The 22,763-nt window shown below is 44.1% G+C and overlaps 1 protein-coding gene across 1 annotated transcript; it reads right to left on the bottom strand.

Moving 5' to 3' along the window:
- Positions 1–10,244: 10,244 nt before the first annotated feature.
- LOC109212494 lies at positions 10,245–13,105 on the bottom strand. Its single transcript, XM_019376140.1, has 3 exons — positions 12,968–13,105; positions 11,509–11,568; positions 10,245–10,628 (listed from the first exon to the last, which is right to left on the bottom strand). The coding sequence occupies exons 1-3, from the start codon at positions 13,103–13,105 to the stop codon at positions 10,245–10,247; spliced, it is 582 nt and encodes a 193-aa protein (XP_019231685.1).
- Positions 13,106–22,763: the final 9,658 nt, after the last annotated feature.

Genomic DNA, 22,763 nt, shown 5'->3' with positions numbered 1-22,763 from the left:
CTTCTGTACTGTTACTGCATTGACTTGTTTTTTCACTATTAAATGTCTAGGCTGTCAGTTATAGTTTACCTTGTATTATTTCGTGATTTCTTATCTTCAGTCATTAGTTATGTTTATTACTCACTGGGTCGGAGTACTCACATTACTCTCTGCACCTTGCGTGCAGATCCAGGTGCATCACAGGATGATTGAGGACTATCTAGCAGGACAGCAGTATCGGAGAGCATTGAGGTAGCTGCATGGCGTTCGCAACCTTGATCTCTCCTTCCTATCTCTACTCTTTATTTCCGCACTCTCTTAGATAGACTTGTATTAGGGGATATTCTATATTAGAGGCTCATGTTCGTGACACCGGGTCCTAGTTGGGTATTATGTTGCAGTATTTTGTTAAACTTTCAGTTCATTTCACTGTTATTTCCAGGATTTTGATAAAACAGTTTAGAAATTTTGGTCTGTGCTTGCAACAAATGATCTGTTTAAGTCAGGAATATTGTTGAAAGGTCGGGATTTCCTAGCAGTGTGTTGGGCGCCATCAAGACAGGGGGTTGGGTCGTGACAGACCGATTCTTCGCAGGCGCGAGTGCACCAGACTTGGTGCACTTAAACAATCCTTCAATTCCAAGTTTTTATCCGATAACCATCCGAACATTACTCGTCGAGGCCTCAAATCACATCAAAAACATGAATGTGCCTCAATTCAAGCCTAACGGAAACTAAGAAATTCCAACTTCTACAATAGATGTCGAAACCTATCAAATCTCGGTCAAACTTCTTAATTTCCAAAACTTCTATTTTTCAACTTTTGCCATTTCAAGCCAAAATCAACTACGGACCCCCAAATCACTATCCGGACACACTCCCAAGTCCAAAATCACTCAACGGAGCCATCAGAACCATTAAAACTCTATTCCGGAGTCGTTTACATATAAGTCAACATCTGATCAACTTTTTCAACTTAAGCTTCTAACCTTGAGACTAAGTTTCTCAACTCATTTCGAAACATCCCCGAACCCAAACCAACTACCCCGACAAGTCACATAACAACAATTGAGCATAGAAATACTAGTAAATAGGGGAACGAGGCTACAACACTCAAAATGATCGGCCGGATCGTTACTTTCTTCCCCACTTAAATAAATGTTCGTCCTCGAACGGGTCTAGAAATATACCCGGGGTCTCAAATAGGCATGGATATCTGCTCCGTATATCCCGGTCGGTCTCCCAAGTAGCATCCTCAACTGGCTGACCTCTCCACTGCAGCTTCACTGAAGCTATATTCTTTGACCTTGATCGAACCCACCAGTCCAAAATAGATACCTGCTTCACATCATAAGTCAAATCACTATCCAACTGAACCGTGCTGACGTCCAAAACATGAGACGGATCGCCAACATACTTCTGAAGCATCGAAACATAAAACACGGGATAAACACTCGACAGGCTAGGCGGCAATGCAAGCTTGTAAGCCACATCTCCAATCCTCTTAAGCACCTCAAAAGGCCCAATATATCGAAGGCTCAACTTGCCCTTCTTCCCGGACCTCGTAACACCCTTCATGGGTGAAACTCTGAGCAGTACCTTCTCCCCTACTATATAAGCAACATCACGAACCTTCCGATCAGCGTAACACTTATGTCTAGACTGCACCGTGCGAAGCCGATCCTGAATGAACTTAACCTTGTCCAAAGCATACTGAACTAAGTCAGTACCCAATAGCCTAGCCTCACCCAGCTCAAACCACCCTACCGGATACCATACTGTCTCCCAAGCAAAGCCTCATACGGAGCCATCTAATTACTCGATTGGTAGCTGTTGTTGTAGACAAACTCTGCAAGCAGCAAAAACTGATCCCATGAACCCCCGAAATCTATGACACAAGCGCGTACCATATCCTCCAATATCTGAATAGTGCGCTCGGACTGTCCGTTCGTCTGAGGGTGAAATGTTGTACTCAACATGTGTGCCCAACTCTTGCTGCACTGCTATCCAAAACTGCGATGTAAACTACGTGCCCTGATCTAAAATGATAGACACTAGCACCCTGTAAAGGCGAACAATCTCGCGGATGTAAATCTCAGCCAACAGTTCTGAAGAATAAGTAGTCCCAACTGGAATAAAATGCACGGACTTGGTCAACCGATCCACAATTACCCAAATAGCATCAAACTTCCTCTTCCGTGGAAGCCCAACTACAAAATCCATGGTGATACGCTCCCATTTCTACTCTAGAATCTCAAGCCTCTAAAGTAATCCGCCCAGTCTCTGATGCTCATACTTCACCTGCTGACAGTTTAGGCACCGAGCTACAAACCCCACTATATCATTCTTCATCCTCCTCCACCAATAGTGCTGCCTCAAGTCCCGGAACATCTTCGCGGCACCCGGATGAATGGAATACCGCCAACTGTAGGCCTCCTCAAGTATCAACTCACGTAGCCCATCTATATTAGGCACACAAATCCGACCATGCATCCTCAGCACCCCATCATCACCAATAGTAACCTCCTTGGCATCACTGTGCTGAAATGTGTCCTTAAGGACAAGCAAATGGGGATCATCATACTGGCGCTCTCTGATGCGATCATATAAGGAAGACCGAGAAACCACACAAGCTAGAACCCAACTGGCCTTCAACACATCTAATATCACGAACTGGTTGGCCAAAGCCCGAACATCTAATGCAAACAGTCTCTCACCAACAGGAATAAAAGCAAGGCTACCCATACTCACTGCCTTTCTACTCAAGGAAACGGCCACCATATTGGCCTTCCCGGGATGATACAGAATGGTGATATCATAGTCCTTTAGCAGCTCCAACCATCTCCGATGTCTCAAAATTAGATCCTTCTGTTTGAACAAGTGCTGGAGACGCCGATGATTTGTAAATACCTCACAAGCACCATAGAGATAATGCCTCCAAATCATCAATGCATGAACTATAGGTTCCTACTCCAAATCATGGATATGGTAGTTCTTCTCATAGGGCTTCAACTAATACGAAACATAGGTAATCAATCTACCCTCCTGCATCAACACACACCCAATACCGATCCGAGAAGCAACACATTACACTGCATAAGAGCCTGACGCTGAAGGCAAAACTAGAACTGGAGCGGTGGTCAAGGCAGTCTTGAGCTTCTGAAAGCTCTTCTCGCACTCATCCGACCACCTGAACGGAACACCCTTCTGGGTCAATTTGGTCAAAGGCACTGTAATGGATGAAAACCCTCCACAAAGTGCCGATAATATCCGGCCAAGCCGAGAAAGCTCTGAATATCAGTAGTTGAAGACGGTCTGGGCCAATTCTAAACCGCCTCTATCTTTTTCGGGTCCACCTTAATCCCCTCACTGGACACCACGTGCCCCAAGAACTCCACCTCAGTAAGCCAGAACTCACACTTGGAGAACTTGGCGTAAAGTTTTTCCTCCCTCAACCCTTCTAGTACAACCTTAAGTGATGTGCATGCTCCTCCTGGCTATGTGAGTACACCAGGATATCATCAATGGATACTATGACAAACGAATCAAGATATAGCTAAAATACACTATTCATCAGATGCATGAATGCTGCTGGGGCGTTGGTCAACCCGAAAGACATCACAACGAACTCAAAGTGACCATAATGGGTCTTGAATGTTGTCTTCAGAATATCCGAGTCTCGAGTCTTCAATTGGTGGTACCTAGACCTTAAATCAATCTTAGAGAACACTCTCGCTCCCTGAAGCTAGTCAAATAGATCATCAATACGCGGCAAAGGATACTTGTTCTTGATTGTAACTTTGTTCAACTGCCTATAGTCGATGCATATCCGTATAGTACCATCATTATTCTTCACAAACAGGACCGGTGCACCCCAAGGTGACACACTAGGATTAATAAACCCCTTATGAAGAAGCTCCTAAAGCTGCTATTTCAATTCCTTCAACTCAGCTGGTGCCATACGATACGGAGGAATAGAAGTGGGCTGAGTGCACGGCACCAAGTCAATACCAAAATCAATATCCATGTCGGGTGGCGTGCTTGGCAGGTCTGCAGGAAACACATCTAGAAAGTCTCGAACTACCGGAACAGAATCACTAGTAGGAGTATCAGCACCAACGTCCCTCACAAAGGCCAAATATGATAGACACCCCTTCCCAACCATCCGTTGGGCCTTCAAATAAGAAATCCTCTGCTGGGAACATAATCTAGAGAACCTCTCCACTCGATCCTTGGCAACCCCAACATCGCCAATGTCACGGTCTTAGCATGACAATCTAGAATAACATGACATGGAGATAACCAATCCATACCCAAGATCACATCGAAAGCAATAAGAGATCAACTCTAGTCTTCAATACCCTAATAGTCACCACACACAACCGATACACACGGTCTAAAATAGTGGTATCGCCTACCGGCATAGATACATGAACAGGTGAAACTAAGGACTCACGGGGCATATCCAAATAACGAGTAAAATAGGATGATACATAGGAATTAGTAGAACCAGGGTCAAATAATGTGGAAGCATCTCTTTTGCACACTGAAACAATACCTGTGATCACTGCATCTGAAGCAACAGCCTCTAGCATGGCAGGAATAGCATAAAATCAAGCCTGAATGCCACCTTATCGGCCTCCCCCTCTAGGGTAACCTCTGGCTGACTAAGCCCCATCCCAAGCTGGCTTGGCAAGTAGTGAAGTAACTGGTGTGGAAGTCGCAGCCAGACTCCTCTGTTGAACTAGACCTCTCGAGCGACGGGGACACTGTCTCCACATATGCCCAAACTCCTCGCACTCGAAGTAACTCCCCGGTGGTGGTTGTGAGGACTGCATTGTCTCCACATATGCCCAAATTTGGTACGGATGAACCCTAAACTGACCCTGACGGGAACTGTATGAACCCTGGCTAGATGATGCACCATGATGAACTGGACGAGCCATCTGAGCGGGCCTATAAGGACGACCCCTGTTATGGTAGGACTGCCCTCAAAAGGTACGCTGAAACCAACCGAACCACGAGGCCTCTTAACCTCCCTCTCCTCACGCTCCTTACTGCGAACCAACTCTAGCCGCTGAGTAATATCAGCCACCTCGTCGAACTTAGCACCTGCTACATTCTCATGAGTCATAACAAAATGCAACTAATAGTTGATGCCATCAATGAACCTCCGAATCCTCTCCCTCTCAGTAGGAACAACCCAAACCGCATGATGATCCAACTCTAAAAACCTCATCTCATACTAGGTCACAGACATGCTCTCCTGACGTAGCTGCTCAAACTGCATGCGTCCCTCCTCCATGCGGATCTGTAGCACAAACTTCTCCAAGAAGAGAATAGAAAACCCATGCCATGAAAGTGGTGTTGCACCAACTGGCCTGCTCCTCTCATAGGCCTCCCACCATCTGAAGGCATCCCCTAATAACTGAAAAGTAGTAAAACAGACTCTACTAGTCTCTAGAATACCCACCGTGCGAAGAATCCGGTGGAACCTATCCAAGAAGTCTTGAGCATCCTCTGACTCAGCCCCACTAAATGATGGAGGCTAGAGTCTCCCAAATCTCTCTAGTCTCATCTGTTCCTCATAACTCATAACAGGAACCACCTGGGCCTGAGCAACTACAACCGGCTGGGCTGGTAGTACCCCTGGTGTTTAAAGTCCCTACACTACCTGCTCTGGGGTACGGGTGATGGGAGTCTGAGTACCTCCCCCGGCCTGAGAAGTGGTTGGTGCGGCCTAAATAGAAACCGCCTGAGCAAGGCTACTGCAAATAGTCAATATCTAGGTCAAAGCCTCCTGAAGGCCTGGAATCATAATAGGCACAGCTGGTGCGTGAGCTGGTCCCACCAGCTCAACCACATCTAGAACCCTGGCCTCTACCGCTACCTCGGCCTCTCGTGTCCCTAGCTGGTGGTACTGGTGGCCGTCCGCCTGATCCGGTAGCACGTGTCCTCACTATCTGTGAGAGAATAGAATAATAGAAGTTTAGTTCGCGGAAATAACAAATTCGCATGAAAAAAATACAAGAATGTGAAGTTTTCCTAAGGATTCGGCAGCTTCTCGAAGATAAGTACAGACGTCTCCGTACCGATCCACAAAACTCTACTAAACCTACTCATGACCCGTGAGACATATGTAACATAGGATCTGATACCAACTTGTTACGGCCCAAAACTCAACCTATCGTGATTGTGCCTATCATGATACTAGGCAAGCCAACATACTCATACATTCCAATACTTTCAAATTCAAAATATACCAAAACAGGTTTAAATAAGTGAAAATCTCATAAAGCTGGATGAAAAATGTCATAACCCAATACAGAATATCCCAAAACCCGGGTGTCATTGAGTACATGAGCATCTATATAATGACATAGTCTGATACACTGTCTAGAAAGTAGAACTGAGTAAATAAAACTGAAAGATAAGGGAAAGAAAGTCAAGGTATGCAGACACCAAGGTAGCTACCTGGATAATCTCTGAAACTGAACAATAGCTCCCACGTCAGCAACCACCGTACATAAAAGCACCTGAATTTGCACACGAAGTGCAGGGTGTAACGTGGGTACAACCAACTCAATAAGTAACAAGTCTAGCCATTGTGTTGAAAGCAACAACGAGCCTCACGGGTACAATTCAATTACAGAAAATACAGTACAGAAATGTAGACATGCTTTTAAGTTTAAACAGTAAAGCTCAAACAGATAAGATATGTCAAGTACAACTGAAATAAGAAAGCGATACGTCTCGATATCTATATATCAGTTATGTATGGCAACTAAAATACAAAACAGTGATGAAATCATATGCATACTCTCAGAGTATCAATCACTCAATCCTCCCATACACTTCATCCTTACGGTCACTCATTCCTCACAGTCATTCCATCCTCATAGTCACTCAATCCTTCCAATCACTCGGCACTCGCACTTAGTAGGTACATGTGCTCACTATGGGTGTGCAGACTCCGGAGGGGTGGATCTAGCCCAAGCGCTATAATAATCCAATCATGGCATGAATCAATAAAGCCTGCTGAAGAGTGCAGCCCGATCCCATAAATATCCTCACAATCAGGCCATCGACCTCACTCAATCACTAATCTCTCCAGTCTCTCCGGCTCACAACATCATGAAAATCAACCCAAACAATGATGATATGAAGTATCAATAAATGGCAACAGAGACTAAGATATGATATGCGGATGATAGATGTGACTGAGTACATAATTATAAATTAAGCAAGTAATTTAACAGTAATACGACCTCTGTGGGTCCCAAAAGTACCAGCATATATCCTAAGCATGATTTATAACATGAATCATAGTTCAACTTCTCTAACACATGGAGAAAATACGGATAACAACAAGGTTATTCAATTATATTGTTCCACGAAATCGAGCGAGTCACTATTCCTATGGTGCACGCCCACACGCCCGTCACCTAGCATGTGCGTCACCTCAACATCGACCACATAACACATAATTCACGGATTCATATCCTCAGAACCAAGTTTAGAAGTGTTACTTACCTCAAACCGTGCAAATCCTACTCCAACAAGCCCTTGCCTCGCGAAACGGCCTCGGGATGCCTACCACAAACAATTCGATACAATCAACTCAAGCTATAAGAATCAATTTCATATGAAAATGCTAAGTTCTACATCAAAAGTCAAAAAGTCAACTCAAAAGTCAACCACCGGGCCCACGTCCCAAAATTCGATAAAAGTTACAAAATCCAAAAGCCCATTCAACCACGAGTCCAACCATATCAAAATTACTCAAATCCAACACCAAAATCCCGGTCAAATCCCCAATTTTATCTCTCCAATCCCTAGCCTAAAACTCCCAAAATTCCACCTAAAAACACACACAAACTAGGTGGAAAATTCAACGGGGAAACAATATTATTGAATAGAAATGATCACAAGTGACCTCAAGAAACCCCTCGAAATCCCTCTCAAGAATCGCCTTAGTTTGAGCTTGAAATGTCTAAAATGAGTAAAAATCACGAAACCCTCGAATTAATACACACTGCCAGGCTTTTCGCTTCTGCGGATAATTTAACCGCACCTACGGTTCCGCTTTTTCAGATATTCCTCCGCCTCTGCAATCCAACGGCTCCAGACCACTTCCGCATCTCTGATCCACCTTGCGCATATGCGAGTCTGCATCTGCGGAACACCCTTCGCTCTTGCGCTTCCCACGCTTACTCCCAAACCTCGCACCTGCGGCCTTTTCTCCGCATCTGCAAACACGCAAGTGAGGACCAAATCATCGCATCTACGATCACTGCGCAACTCACCCAAATACGCTCCTATGATGCCTCTTCCCCTTCTGTGACCTCGCACCTACGAACAATTCTTCGCAGGTGCGAGTGCACCAGACCTGGTGCACTTCAGCAATCATTCGATTCCAAATTTCGATCCGATAACCATCCGAACTTCACCCGAGGCCCCCCGGGACCTCAATCAAATATACCAACAAGTCCTAAAATCTGATACGAACTTAGTCGGGGCCTCAAATCACATCAAACAACATCAAAAACACGATTTCACCTCAATTAAAGCATAACAACTAAAAAATTCCAACTTCAAATTGATGTCGAAACCTATCAAATCAAGTTCGATTGACCTTAAATTTTGCACACAAGTAATAAATGACACCACGGACATATTCCCATTTCCGGAACCATAATGCGATCCCGGTAACTACAAAGTCAACTCTTGGTCAACTTCTCAATTTCCAACTTTCCCATTTCAAGCCAAAATCAACTACGAACCCCCAAATCACTATCCGAACACACTCCTAAGTCCAAAATCACTCAACAGAGCTATCAAAACCATCAAAACTCCATTCCGGAGTCGTTTACACATAAGTCAACATCCGATCAACCTTTTCAACTTAAGTTTTTAACCTTGTGACTAAGTGTCTCAACTCATTCTGAAACATCCTCGGACCCAAACCAACTACCCCAAAAAGTCACATAACAAAAATTGAGAATAGAATTAGCAGTAAATGGGGGACATGGGCTACAACACTCAAAACGAACAACTGTGTCGTTACATATTTTGTGGATTCGCGGTTTCTTAGAGTATACAACTGCACCACTATTATCATAATAAAGCACAATTAATGCTTGAACCAAAAGAACTACATTAAGCTCTTTCAGAAAGTTCCAGAGCCAAAGAGCCTCTTTAGCTCCCTCAGAGGCAGCCACATATTCGGCTTCCATGGTGGAATCAGCAACACATGATGGCTTGATATTCCTCCAACTCATGGCTCCACCTCCTAAGGTAAAAACATATCCTAAGGTAGATTTTTTGGAATCTCTATCTAATGGGAAATCTCAATCAGAATAGCCAATGGGTGCAAGATCACCTGAGTGATAATAACATATAATCCCTAGTCCTTGTCAGGTACTTGATTATATGTTTAACGACAGTCCAATGTTCTCGTCCAGGATTATACTAAAATCTGCTAACCATGCCTAAAGCAAAGCAGATATCAGGTCTAGTGCATAACATAGCAAATATGAGACTCCCTACAACAGAAGCATAAGGGACCACCTTCATTTTCTCTATCCCATCGGTCGTTTTTTGGGATTGATTCTTTGACAGAGAATGCCTAAAAGAAAGAAAACCTTTCTTGGAATCTTGCATGCTAAACCTGGTGAGAATAGTATCAATATAAAGTGCTTGGGATAAGCCTAATATCCTTTGCTTGCGATCTCGCATAAGCTTGATCCCAAGGATATGTGCCGCTTGTCAGAAGTCCTTCATATCAAAACGCGAGGACAACCACTCTTTTACTGAATTCAACATGCTCACATTATTTCCTATGAGGAAGATATCATCTATGTACAAAACCAAAAATGCAACTTTATCTCCATCCCACTTCTTATAGACACAAGACTTATTTTCACATAATCAAAACAGAAAATTTTAATTGATGTATCAAAACAAGCATCCCATGCTTTAGAAGCCCGTTTTAATCCATAAATGGATTTCTTTAATGTACACAACATATGCTCATTGCCAATTTTTATGAAATCATATGGTTGTGCCATGTGGATGCACTCATCAAGGATTCCATTAAGGAAAGCCGTCTTGACATCCATTTGTCAAACCTCATAATCATAATGAGCATCAATGGATAAGAGAATCCTAATGGATTTAAGCATGGCTACAGGCGAAAATGTTTTCTCATAATCGATCTTTTATTTTTGAGTAAACACTTTTGCAACAAGCCTAGCTTTAAAAGTTTACACTTTTTCATCCACTCCTCTCTTTTTCTTATATATCCATCTACCGTCAATGGGTTTGACTCCAGTAGGTGGTTCTATAAGGTCTCGAACTTGATTTGAGTACATGGACTCTATTTCAGATTTCATAGAAACAACCCAGTTTTTAGCGTTTGTATCCTGTAGTGCTTCATCGTTAAGCTCTTCATGGATTCTATCATAAGATTCCCCCAAAAGCTCAAACCGAAGAGATCTTTTAATTATTCTCCCACTACGACTAGCCACTACAGGTACAATTTGATCTAGTTGTTGAACCGCAACATCATTTTTCGGAACGGAAGCCTCAATGTTATCCTCCATGCCTTGCGGTGCCAGGATATCATTAACTTCTTCCTCAAGTGCATGCTGCACAAAAATATTAGGTTGCTAAACATTACTCCCACTATTTGGGGTTGTGATATGTCAGATAATTGATCTTGTGCGTTCTGCTTCCTATTAATATTTCTCCCACTACGATAATGCAGTGGTATGTCAATACTGTCTTCCGGGATTCATTTTAGAGATGGGTCATTAGTTACTCCATTGCTTAATTCCTGTAAAACTAATTTACTTCTAGGAATATGGTTCATTAAATAGTCCTCTTCTAAAAATCTGACATTTTTTGCAACAATTACCTTCTTTTCTTTGGGAAAATAAAATAAACCTTCTTTCGTTCCCTTCGGATATCCAATGAAAATGCACACTTCTATCTTTGATTCCAGTTTATTCGCTTTCCTTATTAGCACATGTGATGGACAACCTCAAACCCGAATGTGTTGCAAACTGGGCTTGCGCCCAGTCCAAAATTTTGTTGGAGTTGAAGGTACTGACTTTGAAGGAACCAAATTCAAACTATAATTTGTTGTTTCTAAAGCATATCCCCAAAAAGGAAGAAGGCAAACCAGTGTCACGACCCAAGTTCTCCCTCCGTGAACTGTCGTGACGGCATCTAGTCTCTACGACTAGGTAAGCCTAATAAATTGCGAAAAAAGGAAATAAAATGTGAAACTGGCAAGTTATGATTTAAAGCATAATAAAAGAGTTTGAAATGCCGCTCGGCATATACAACACACACTCTCAAAACTAAAACAAAACTCCCAAAACCCGAAATCTCATGAAATCACAAGCTATAGAAACTACACAGTGTTCTAGCTCCAGAATGTCTAATCAAAAGTAAATACAGGAAGTCTAAAGCTAAGGGAAGAATAGAGAGGGACTTCTGGATCTGCGGACGCGGCAGATATACCTCGAAGTCTCTGATATCGCCCGCCTCACTAATAGAACGGTTGAGCAGAAGAACCTGGATCTGCACATGAAAAACATCCGCAGGAAAGGGCATGAGTACACCACAGCGGTACCCAGTAAGTGCCAAGCCTAACCTCGGTCGAGTAGTGACGAGGAAGGTCAGGGCCCTACTGGTTATATATGTGAAAACAAGGAAAACAGTATGAAATGTGACAGTATAACTAAAATACTAACAGTCGATAAGGAATAGAATCACAGAAGGAATATAACTCAGTACACAGAGATAGCAACAGGGGATCTCCCGGGATACCGTCCCGTAGTCCCAAACGTAAATGTCCAGTGGATCTCCCGGGATATCATCCTGTAGTCCAAATCATAATATGCAGGGGAATCTCCCGGAATATCAATCCATAGTCCCAAAGTAAATATCCAATACAAGGGGAATCTCCCGGGATGTCGTCCCGTGGTCCCAAATATAAATGTGCAGGGGGATCTCCCGGAATACCGATCCGTAGTCCCAAAGTAAACGTGCAAGGGGATCTCCCGGGATATCGTCCCGTAGTCCCAAAGTAAACACACGACAGTCTCAAGAAGAATATACAGTTCTATCCCAATTCGTACCAGGAAAATAGATATTTCTGTTCTAAACATGCTGCACAGAATTCAAGTAACAGTTTAAGCAGGTAGAACAATTAAGTCACTTAGGCATGCTTTCCTAAACTAAACAGTAGGCTTTTAATTGCAAGTAGTGTTCAACAAAAAAGAAACACAAATATTTACTTAATGAAAGCGGGGTTTTTCAACAATTAGCACGTGTATGCACTCGTCACCTCACGTACACGACATTCATATAACAACAATACCAAATCCTAAGGGGGAGTTCCCCCATACAAGGTTAGGCAAGCCACTTACCTCGAACCGGCTCAAAATCAATTTGAAATCACGCTCTTGCCACGAGTATCCAATTCCGAGTGGCCCAAATCTAATCAAATAAATTTCATAACATAAATACAACTACAAACAACTAATTTAGCTAAAGAAATCGAAACTAAGGTAATAAAATGGAAAGACGCCCAAAAATCCTCTACGGGACCACGTCTCGGAATCGGGTAAAAGTTACGGATTATGAACACCCATTCACTCACGAGCACACTCAAACAAAAATAATCAATATCCGATGCCAAAATCTCCCTCAAAACTCAAATTTTAAAGTGGGGAACGTTTCCTCAATTCTCCCAATTTTCACCCCAAATCCGAAATTAAATTACAAAACTAAGATTAGATTAATGGAATACAACTAGAAAGGGATAAGGAATCGTTACCCACTGATTTCCTCTTAAAAATCCTCTCAAAATCGCCTTCTCCCGAGCTAAAAATCAAATTTGGTGTTATGAGCTTCAAACCCTCGAAATTTTATATTTCTGCCCAGCGATTCTGCATCTGCGGCCATGGAACCGCACCTGCGGTCGCGCTTCTGCGGTTGGGGCCTCGCACCTGCGAGATTTCATTAAACGGGGAGAAACCGCACCTGCGCTCCTTTCTCCACAGATGCGGTCCGCTTCTGCGGTCCTATAACCGCATGTGCGGTCACTGGCCATCACTGCTCAAATAGCACCTGCGACCTACTTCCTCGCATCTGTGGGCCGCATTTGAAACTCACCCGAGGCCCCCGGGACCTCAACCAAACATACCGACCAATCCTAAAACATCATACGAACTTAGTCCAATCCTCAAATCACATCAAACAACGCTAAAACCACGATTCACCCTCCAATCCAAGCCTAATGAACTTGAAATCTTAAGAACTCTACATCCGATGACAAAACCAACCATACCAAGTTCGATTGACCCCAAAATTTGCACACAAGTCACACTCAACACTACGGAGCTATTCCAACTTTTGGAATCGGATTCCGACCCCGATATCAAAATCTCACTATCGATCCGGAAACTTCAAAAATTCAACTTTCGGCATTTCAAGCCTAAATAAGTTACGGACCTCCAAAACATAATCCGAACACGCCCTTAAGCCCGAAATCACTCAACGGAGCTAACGGAATCGACGGAATCCCATTCCGAGGCCGTCTTCACACTGTTTCGGCTATGGTCCAAATTCTAAAGCTTAAGCTCTCATTTAGGGACTAAGTGTCCCAAAACACTCCGAAACCCAAAACGAATCTTCTCGACAACTCACATATCCTGCTCGGTCTCCCACGTCGCCTCCTCGAACGGCTGACCCCGCCACTGAACCTTTACTGATGCAATGTTCTTCGATCTCAGCTTTCGAACCTGCCTGTCCAATATAGCCACTAGCTCCTCAACATAAGATAGATCCTTCTCCAGCTGGACTGACTGAAATCCAACACGTGCGACGGATCACCGTGATACTTCTGGAGCATCGAAACATGAAATACCGGATGAAGTCCTACCAAGCTGGGAGGTAAGGCAAGCTCATAAGCAACCTCCCCAACATGTCGCAATACCTCAAAAGGACCAATAAACCTCGGACTTAATTTCGCTTTCTTCCCAAATCTCATAACGCCCTTCATAAGCGAAACCCGAAGCAAGACCCGCTCTCCAACCATATAGGAAACATCACGAACCTTCCGGTCCGCATAGCTCTTCTGTCTGGACTGGGCTGTACGGAGTCCATCCTGAATCACCTTAACCTTCTCCAAGGCGTCCTGAACCAAGTCTGTGCCTAATAATCTAGCCTCGCCCGGCTCAAACCAACCCACCGGAGATCTACACCGCCTACCATACAAAACCTCATACGGTGCCATCTGAATGCTGGACTGATAACTGTTGTTCTAAGCAAACTCTGCCAGTGGCAAGAACTGATCCCAAGACCCTCCAAACTCCATCACACACGCACGGAGCATATCCTCAAGAATCTGAATAGTGCGCTCGGACTGTTCGTCCGTCTGGGGGTGAAATGCTGTGCTCAACTCCACCCAAGTACCCAACTCATGTTGTACGGCCCTCCAGAATCTTGATGTGAACTGAGTACCTCTATCTGAAATGATGGAAATCGGAATACCATGCAGACGAACAATCTCCCGAATATAAATCTCCGCCAACCGCTCTGAAGAATAGGTAGTACACACATAAATGAAGTGCGCGGACTTGGTTAGCCGATCCACAATCACCCAAATGGCATCAAACTTCCTCAAAGTCCGTGGGAGTCCAACTACGAAGTCCATGGTGATACGCTCCCACTTCCACTCCGGAATCTCTATCTGCTGAAGCAAACCACCCGGTCTGTGGTGCTCATACTTTACCTGCTGACAATTGAGGCACCCAGCTACAGACCCAACTATATCTTTCTTCATCCGCCTCCACCAATAGTGCTGCCTCAAATCCTAGTACATCTTTGCGGCACCTAGATGGATGGAATACCGCGAACTGTGGGCCTCCTCTAGAATCAACTCCCGAAACCCATCAACATTAGGTACACAAATCCGACCCTGCATCCTCAATACCCCGTCATCACCAATGGTCATATCTTTGGCATCACCATGCAGGACCTTGTCCTTGAGGACAAGAAAATAAGGGTCATCAAACTGACGCTCCCGGATACGATCAAACAAGGAAGACCTAGAAACCACACAAGCAAGGACCCGACTGGGCTCCGAAAGGTCCAATCTCACAAATGGTTGGCTAAGGCCTGAACATCCATCGCAACGGGCCTCTCTGCTGCTGGTAGATAAGCCAAACTCCCCAAACTCTCCTCCTGACGACTCAAAGCATCGGCCACCATATTGGCCTTGCCCAGGTGATACAAGATAGTGATATCATAGTCCTTCAACAGCTCTAACCACCTCCTTTGGCGCAAATTTAGGTCCTACTACTTGAACAGATGCTGCAAACTATGGTGATGAGTATAAATCTCACAGGGCACACCGTACAAATAATGACGCCAGATCTTCAACGCGTGAACAATAGCAGCTAGCTCGAGATCATGGACAGGGTAATTCTTCTCATGCGCCTTTAGCTGTCTGGACGCGTAGGCAATCACCTTACCGTCTTGCATCAATACCGCTCCAAGGACAATCCTCGAGGCATCACAATAGACAGTATAAGACCCCAAACCTGTAGGCAATACCAAAACTGGGGCTGTAGTCAAAGCTATCTTGAGCTTCTAAAAGCTCTCCTCACACTTTTTCGTCCACTGGAATGGAGCACCCTTCTGGGTCAGCCTGGTCATAGGTGCTGCAACAGATGAAAATCCCTCAACAAATCGACGGTAATAACGCGCCAGGCCAAGAAAACTGCGGATCTCTGTAGCTGAGGATGGTCTGGGCCAACTCTGCACTGCTTCCACTTTCTTCGAATCCACCTTGATCCCCTAACTCGATACTACGTGACCAAAGAATGCCACGGAATCCAACCAGAACTCACATTTTGAGAACTTTGCATAAAACTTCTTTTCCCTCAAAGTCTGAAGCACTGTCCTCAGGTGCTGCTCATGATCTTTCCGACTCCGAGAGTATACCAGAATGTCATCAATAATGACAATGATGAACGAGTTAAGATATGGCCGGAATACACTGTGCATCAAATGCATGAAGGCTGCTGGGGCATTTGTCAGCCCAAATGACATAACAAGGAACTCGTAATGACCATACCGAGTCCTAAAGGCAGTCTTCAGGATATCTGGCTCCCGAATCTTCAACTGATGATAACCTGAACGCAAGTCAATCTTAGAAAACACTCGTGCACCCTGTAACTGGTCAAACAGATCATCAATACGAGGCAAATGATACCGGTTCTTCACTGTAACTTTGTTCAACTGGTGATAATCAATGCGCATATGCATAGAACCATCCTTTTTCTTCACAAACAAGATAGGAACACCCCAAGGTGATACACTGGGCCAAATAAAACCCTTGTTAATGTTACACCCCAAGTTTTCATACGTGAGAGTACGTCGTAAGTCATTGATGTAAGCTCGAAAATGAGATTATATTTGGAAGCAAATAAAGTAAGTTAATCATGTTACCTTGGAGGTTACAAATATTTAAGATCATGAATAACAAGTACCAAAAGGGTTGGAAAGCTTAGTCACTAAACGAATTGAAGAAAATAGGTTTCGTCGAAAATCGACAAGTTTGGAATGTAATAACATATTCTTTTGGGGAGAGACTAGGGTGATTAACATGATGAGGAGGTTAAGTTATGAGTTATTGTATTCGTATGATAGTCGTGTATTATGTTTTGAAGTCAAGCGAGTTGTGGAACAAAAGTTGGAAAAAGGTCATCACAAGTTCCATTCATAAATGTGCTGAAAATTAGGTCAAATGTAACTGAGCTTTTCTCCCAATATACTTGGAATTAGAGATGATCTACATATCAAATTGAAGATCTACAAGTCTAGTTTCCAATGCATTAAACCGTTTGTCGATACGATATTGGAGTAGAGAGATATTTGCATTTTCGCGAGACAGCGCAGACTGGTAGGTGACAAGTAGGTGCATCACCTACTTGCCAAAATGAGAGGACTTAATTAAAAGCCCCAAAGTCGGCCAAGAGGGGTCTTTTAAGGGAATACAAATTGAGTTATTTCACCTGTATTTCAGACCAAGAAAACCTAATTGAACCCCTGCAACTCCTCCCCCAAATCCCACACAAACCCTAGGGTATTCCGGGTGTTAGACGCGATTCTAGTGCTGAAAAGTCCGGACAGCATGCTAGTTTCTCTTTCTCCTTCTTGTATCCGTGTTGAGGAACTTATTTTTGATGAAAAAGTACCAGGTTTCGTGGGTGATACTCAGTACAAGGTAAGTTTATGCTTCTCCTTCCATTATCTATGCGTTTGCGAGTTGTAACTCGATCGTAAAGAATAGACCTAGCTAGTTTCGGAAGAATGGTATGTTGTTTGATCTTGTGCAATGGTTGTCTGGTTGTGAACTTATTTTTAAGTTATATTCATGGCTGTTTTATTGTATAAGAGTTGTAATGATGTACTTTTGGTTGTATTTCTCAATTTGAAAGAAAAGACAAGTCGAAACGTGTTTAAGTAAACCGAAAAATTATGTTTGAGTTGATGAACTTGTGGGACTGTTTTTGGGCTGTTTCGTGTTGGTATTGGGTTGTCTCTTTTACTACTGTTTTGATGGAGTTGAAAGGAGGAAGGGTGTGGAGAAACACCACATANTTGTGTGTATTGTGTTCTTGCATGTGCTTAAGGTTATCTTGATGTTGATTAAGTTAAATGGATGGAGTAGACATGAACTAGTGAATAAAGCTACTAATTGAAGATAGTTGGAGTTGAGGATTGTTTCCTTTGTTATAAATATATGGTATAAGGATGGAATCATTGATGAATGACTTCATTATCATGTTAATGATAGTTTTAAATTAATGTAAGAAGTCTATAAGGGGTGATATGGGTTATACGGATTCCAATCGGAGCTTGCCGCTCGTCGTGAAGTAGTTGTGACTTGTTGTTGTGATATGGTGTCTTGTTATTGATATTTATAGGTTGCTGGAATTCCCTGGCTGTTGTTGTTGGTATATGGTATTGGAGGAGGCCCTTGATACAAGGGAGATGCTGCCCGAATTTACGTAGACGAGCTACTAGCTTAAGTTACAGACTTAGCCTTTGCTCAACACTGATTTTGAATCTCCATATGCTATGATAGATCGAGTTGACTTGTTTGAAGAGTTGCTTAGAAGGTATTAAGGACTCAACATGTTTAAGGTATGTTAAGGCTCTTCCTTCATTCTTTTGGCATGATCTAAAGTGAAACGAACATAAACGATACTCTATTTCATAATGAATCTACTCCTAGCAACTAACGTTGTCCATGTTATTCTTTCCTTACAAAGTTATTCCAAGAAAGTGTATATGATCCTTAAGTCCTAGTGAAGTTCATATTGATGGTATGATGTCCATAATGTTAATCGATGGTGCAATGACCTTATGTCACTCCAAAAGGTTTAGAACGTGACTCCATGAGTCCAGCATGCATTTTATATATGTATCTATTTTACTCTACCGAGCCGCGCTATAGTCGGCCGGGTATGGCACCTATTGTGCAACCACTGATCAGTTGGGTTTACCGAGCTCCACGTGGCCGGGTACGTTTTTACCGAGTCCTCTTTGAGGCCGGGTATGATATGATGATGATGATGCCCACAGAGGCGTATGTTTTTAAAAGTTTATGTATATATATGTATTATGCATTTCATGTCAGTAGCCCCCAGAGGCACTCAGATGTTACAGATTGTATCTCCTCTATCTCTCTTTACATTACTGTTCTTATTTATGATTTCCTGCCTTACATACTCGGTACTTTAATCATACTGACATCCCTTTTGCCTGGGGACGCTGCGTTTCATGCCTGCAGGTCCCGATAGACAGGTTGACATTCCTCCTAGTAGGCTATCAGCTCAGCGAAGGTGTTGGTGTACTCCACTTACTCCGGAGTTGCCTATTTGGTCAGTATGCTTTGGATATGTATTGATTGGTATGGCGGGGCCCTGTCCCGACCTTTATGATATTAGGTACTCTTAGAGGCTTGTAGACAGATGTCAGGTGTATGGATACTTGTATGGCCTTTTCGGCTTATGTTTTGAGTTTACAAATGGCCATGTCGGCCTTATAGGCCCGTATGTCACATGTATAAGTTTGCATATCATGGTGGGTCGTCAGATGTTGAGTATTCCCCTATGTTTCATTCTTGTTATCTCATGACGAGTTTTCTAGCTCATTTACCATGATAGTATGATAAGAAAGATATGTTATGTTGGTACTCGGTTGAGTAAGGCACCGGGTGCTCGTCGCGGCCCATCCGGTTTGGGTCGTGACAGTCAAGCAATTCCTGCAATTGTTCCTTCAACTTAGGTGGAGCCATACGATAAGGAGGAATAGAAATGGGTTGATTGCCCGGCAACAAATCAATGCCGAAATCAATATCTCTGTCGGGTGGCATAACCGGAAGATCAACTGCAACCACATCAGGGAATCTCGTACTAGTGGGACTGAATCAACTGTAGGGGTATTAATACTGACGTCTCTCACATAAGCTAGATACCCATCACACCCCTTTTCAACCATTCGGTGAGCCTTAAGGAATGAAATAACTCTACTAGAAGTGTGATCTAAGGTACCCCTCCACTGTACTCGCGGTACACCTAGCATAGCCAGCGTCACGGTTTTGGCATGACAATCAAGAATAACACAATGGGGCGACAACCAGTCCATGCCCAAGATAACATCAAAATCTACCATGTTGAGCAATAATAAATCGGCTCTGGTCTCAAAACCACTAATAGCAATCAAACACGACCGACAAACGCGGTCCACAACAAGAGAATCTCCCACAGGAGCACCAACTAAATCGGAAGCTTAATTCGAAAGACGAGAGTAGGCTCGAGGAGGATCAAAAGACTGATTCTCGGTCCCCTAAAGTTAGAAAGCTGGTTAGACTGCAATCTATGCCTATGGAAGTAGAAATATAAATAGGGGAACTTAAAGAATCCCGAGATACGCCCAAATGCGGGGCAAAATAAGAGGACACATAAGAATAAGTGGAGCCTGGATCGAATAAAACTGATGCATGTCTATGACAAACCAGGACAATACCTGTGATGACAGAATCGGGTCGATAGCCTCAGTACGGGAAGGAAGGGCATAGTATCTGGCCTGGCCTCCCCCTCTAGGGCGACCTCTACCACCCCGACGTCCACCTCTAGCTGGCTGGGCATGTGGGGTAGCAACTGGTGCTGTAATCATAGCTTTGGAACTCTGCTGGGCACGCTGTGGCTGAGAAGTCCGTAGAGGTGCAACCCCCTAAGTCTGGGGCAAGCTCTCACCATATGGCGTGTGTCGCCACACTCAAAACAAGCTCTGGGAGTACGTGGCGGCTGTGACTAGCTCGGGCCAGGTCTGCTGGACTGAGCACTGAAAGCACCTCGTGCAGGAGGCGCACTAGATACTGGAGGTGCATAATAAGGCTCCTGAGGTCTAGGAGAAGCTGGAATATCACTGGCTGCTAGAAGAGCTGAATGAACAAGGCGACTCGTATAACCCCTACCATGGCGAACTGCAGCTGGGGCACGGGCACCAGAATAATGACCCGACTCTCGAGACCTCTTGGCCTCCCTCTCCTCTCTATCCCGGGCATGCATGCCCTCTACTCTCCTAGAAATTCTCCCCACCTTCTGATAGGAAATATCCATCTCCAACTCCCGGTCCATGCTAGATCTGATGCTGGGAATAAGCGCCTCAATGAACCGGTAAACTCTCTCGCGAACCGTAGAAACCAAGGCAGGTGCATGCCTAGCCAAGTCAATGAAACAGACAGCATACTCCGAGACAGTCATAGTACCCTGGCGCAAATGCTCAAACTCTGAGTGCCAAGCGTCCCTGAGGCTCTGAGGGACATACTCTCTCAAGAACATATATAAAACTGAGTCCATGTAAGGGAAGCCGCCTCTGCTGGACTGTCCAACTCATAAGTATGCCACTACAGATAGGCTGCTCCTCGAAGCTGGAAGGCAGTGAAAGAAACCCCACTCGATCCTGATATACCCATAGTGCGGAGGATACGATAGCACTCCTCCAGAAATCCCTGGGCATCCTCCGATGCTAGACCACTGAATGTAGGAGGCTGGTACTTCTTGAACCTCTCAAGCCTTCTCTGCTCCTCCTCTGAAACCATTGCCCTCTCCTCTGGCTGAACTGGGGCTACAGGTGGTACCGGTATAATCTCTGGGACCTGATCAACATGCACTCGCTGCTTAGGAGTGCAGGCGGCGGGAGTCTGTGCTCCTCCCCCGGCCTGAGATGTGGCTGCAGCAAGGTGAAACAACCCTGCCTGACCTAGAGTGGTCTACATACTCATGAACTGTGCAAGAGTCTCTTGGAGAGCTGGAGTAGTGGTAGCAGTAGGCATATCGGGCGCCTGGGCTCCGACTAGAGCTGCTGGTGGCTCCTCTATAGCAGCTCGCGCGGGTGCTCTGGATGCACCACACGCGCGTCCTCGACCTCTACCCCAGCCCCAACCTCTGACGGTTCTAGTAGGGGGCGCGGGTGTCTGGTCACCTCTGGTAGCTCGTGTCCTCACCATCTATGAGAGAATAGAAGACAGAGATTTATAATTTTGATATCAAAATCTCACACGACAAGGAAATCAAATGAAATGGAATTTTCCTAACAGTTACATAGCCTCTCGTAGATAAGTACAGACGTCTCCGTACCGATCCGCGAGACTCTAATAAACCGTCTTGTGATTCATGACTCCTATGAACCTAGAGCTTTGATACCAACTTGTCACGACCCAAGTTCTCCCTCCGTGAACTGTCATGACGGCACCTAGTCTTTATGACTAGGTAAGCCTAACAAATTGCGGAAAAAGGAAATAAAATGCGAAACTGTCAAGTTACGATTTAAAGCGTAATAAAAGAGTTTGAAATGCCGCTCGGCATATACAATACACACTCTCAAAAACTAAAACAAAACTCCCAAAACCCGAAATCTCATGAAATCACAAGCTATAGAAACAACACATTGTTCTAGCTCCAGAATGTCTAATCAAAAGTAAATACAGGAAGTCTAAAGCTAAGGGAAGAGTAGAGAGGGACTTCTGGATCTGCGGACGCGGCAGATATACCTCGAAGTCTCTGATATCGCCCGCCTCACTGATAGAATGGCTGAGTAGAAGAACCTGGATCTGCACATGAAAAACATGTGCAGGAAAGGGCATGAGTACACCACAGCGGTACCCAGTAAGTGCCAAGCCTAACCTCGGTCGAGTAGTGACGAGGAAGGTCAGGGCCCTACTGGTTATATATATGAAAATAAGGAAAATAGTATGAAATGCGACAGTATAACTAAAATACTAATAGTCGATAAGGAATAGAATCACAGAAGGAATATAACTCAGTACACAGAGATAGCAACATGGGATCTCCCGGGATACCGTCCCGTAGTCCCAAACGTAAATGTTTAGAGGATCTCCCGGGATATCGTCCCGTAGTCCAAATCATAATATGCAGGGAAATCACCCAGAATACCAATCCGTAGTCCCAAAGTACATATCCAATACAAAGAGAATCTCCCGGGATGTTGTCCCGTAGTCCCAAATATAAATGTGCAGGGGTATCTCCCGGAATACTGGTCCGTAGTCCCAAAGTAAACGTGCAAGGGGATCTCATGGGATATCGTCCCGTAGTCCCAAAGTAAACACACAACAATCTCAAGAAGAGTATACAGTTCTATCCCAATTCGTACCAAGAAAATAGATATTT

The sequence above is a fragment of the Nicotiana attenuata genome, unplaced genomic scaffold, assembly GCF_001879085.1.
Source record: "Nicotiana attenuata strain UT unplaced genomic scaffold, NIATTr2, whole genome shotgun sequence".
Taxonomy (NCBI): Eukaryota; Viridiplantae; Streptophyta; class Magnoliopsida; order Solanales; family Solanaceae; genus Nicotiana; species Nicotiana attenuata.
This window is presented reverse-complemented; position numbering and strand designations above follow the sequence as displayed.

Coding starts and splice junctions, on each gene's coding strand:
- LOC109212494 (XM_019376140.1), bottom strand. CDS start 13,105: ATGGCCAGTGACCGCACATGCGGTTATAGGACCGCAGAAGCGGACCGC. Junction 11,569..12,967: donor CCGCAGAAGCGCGACCGCAG/GTGCGGTTCCAT, acceptor TTTCATGTGCAG/ATCCAGGTTCTTCTGCTCAA. Junction 10,629..11,508: donor GCGATATCAGAGACTTCGAG/GTATATCTGCCG, acceptor ATTTTTGTGCAG/CATGCACTTGAGGAAGAAGT.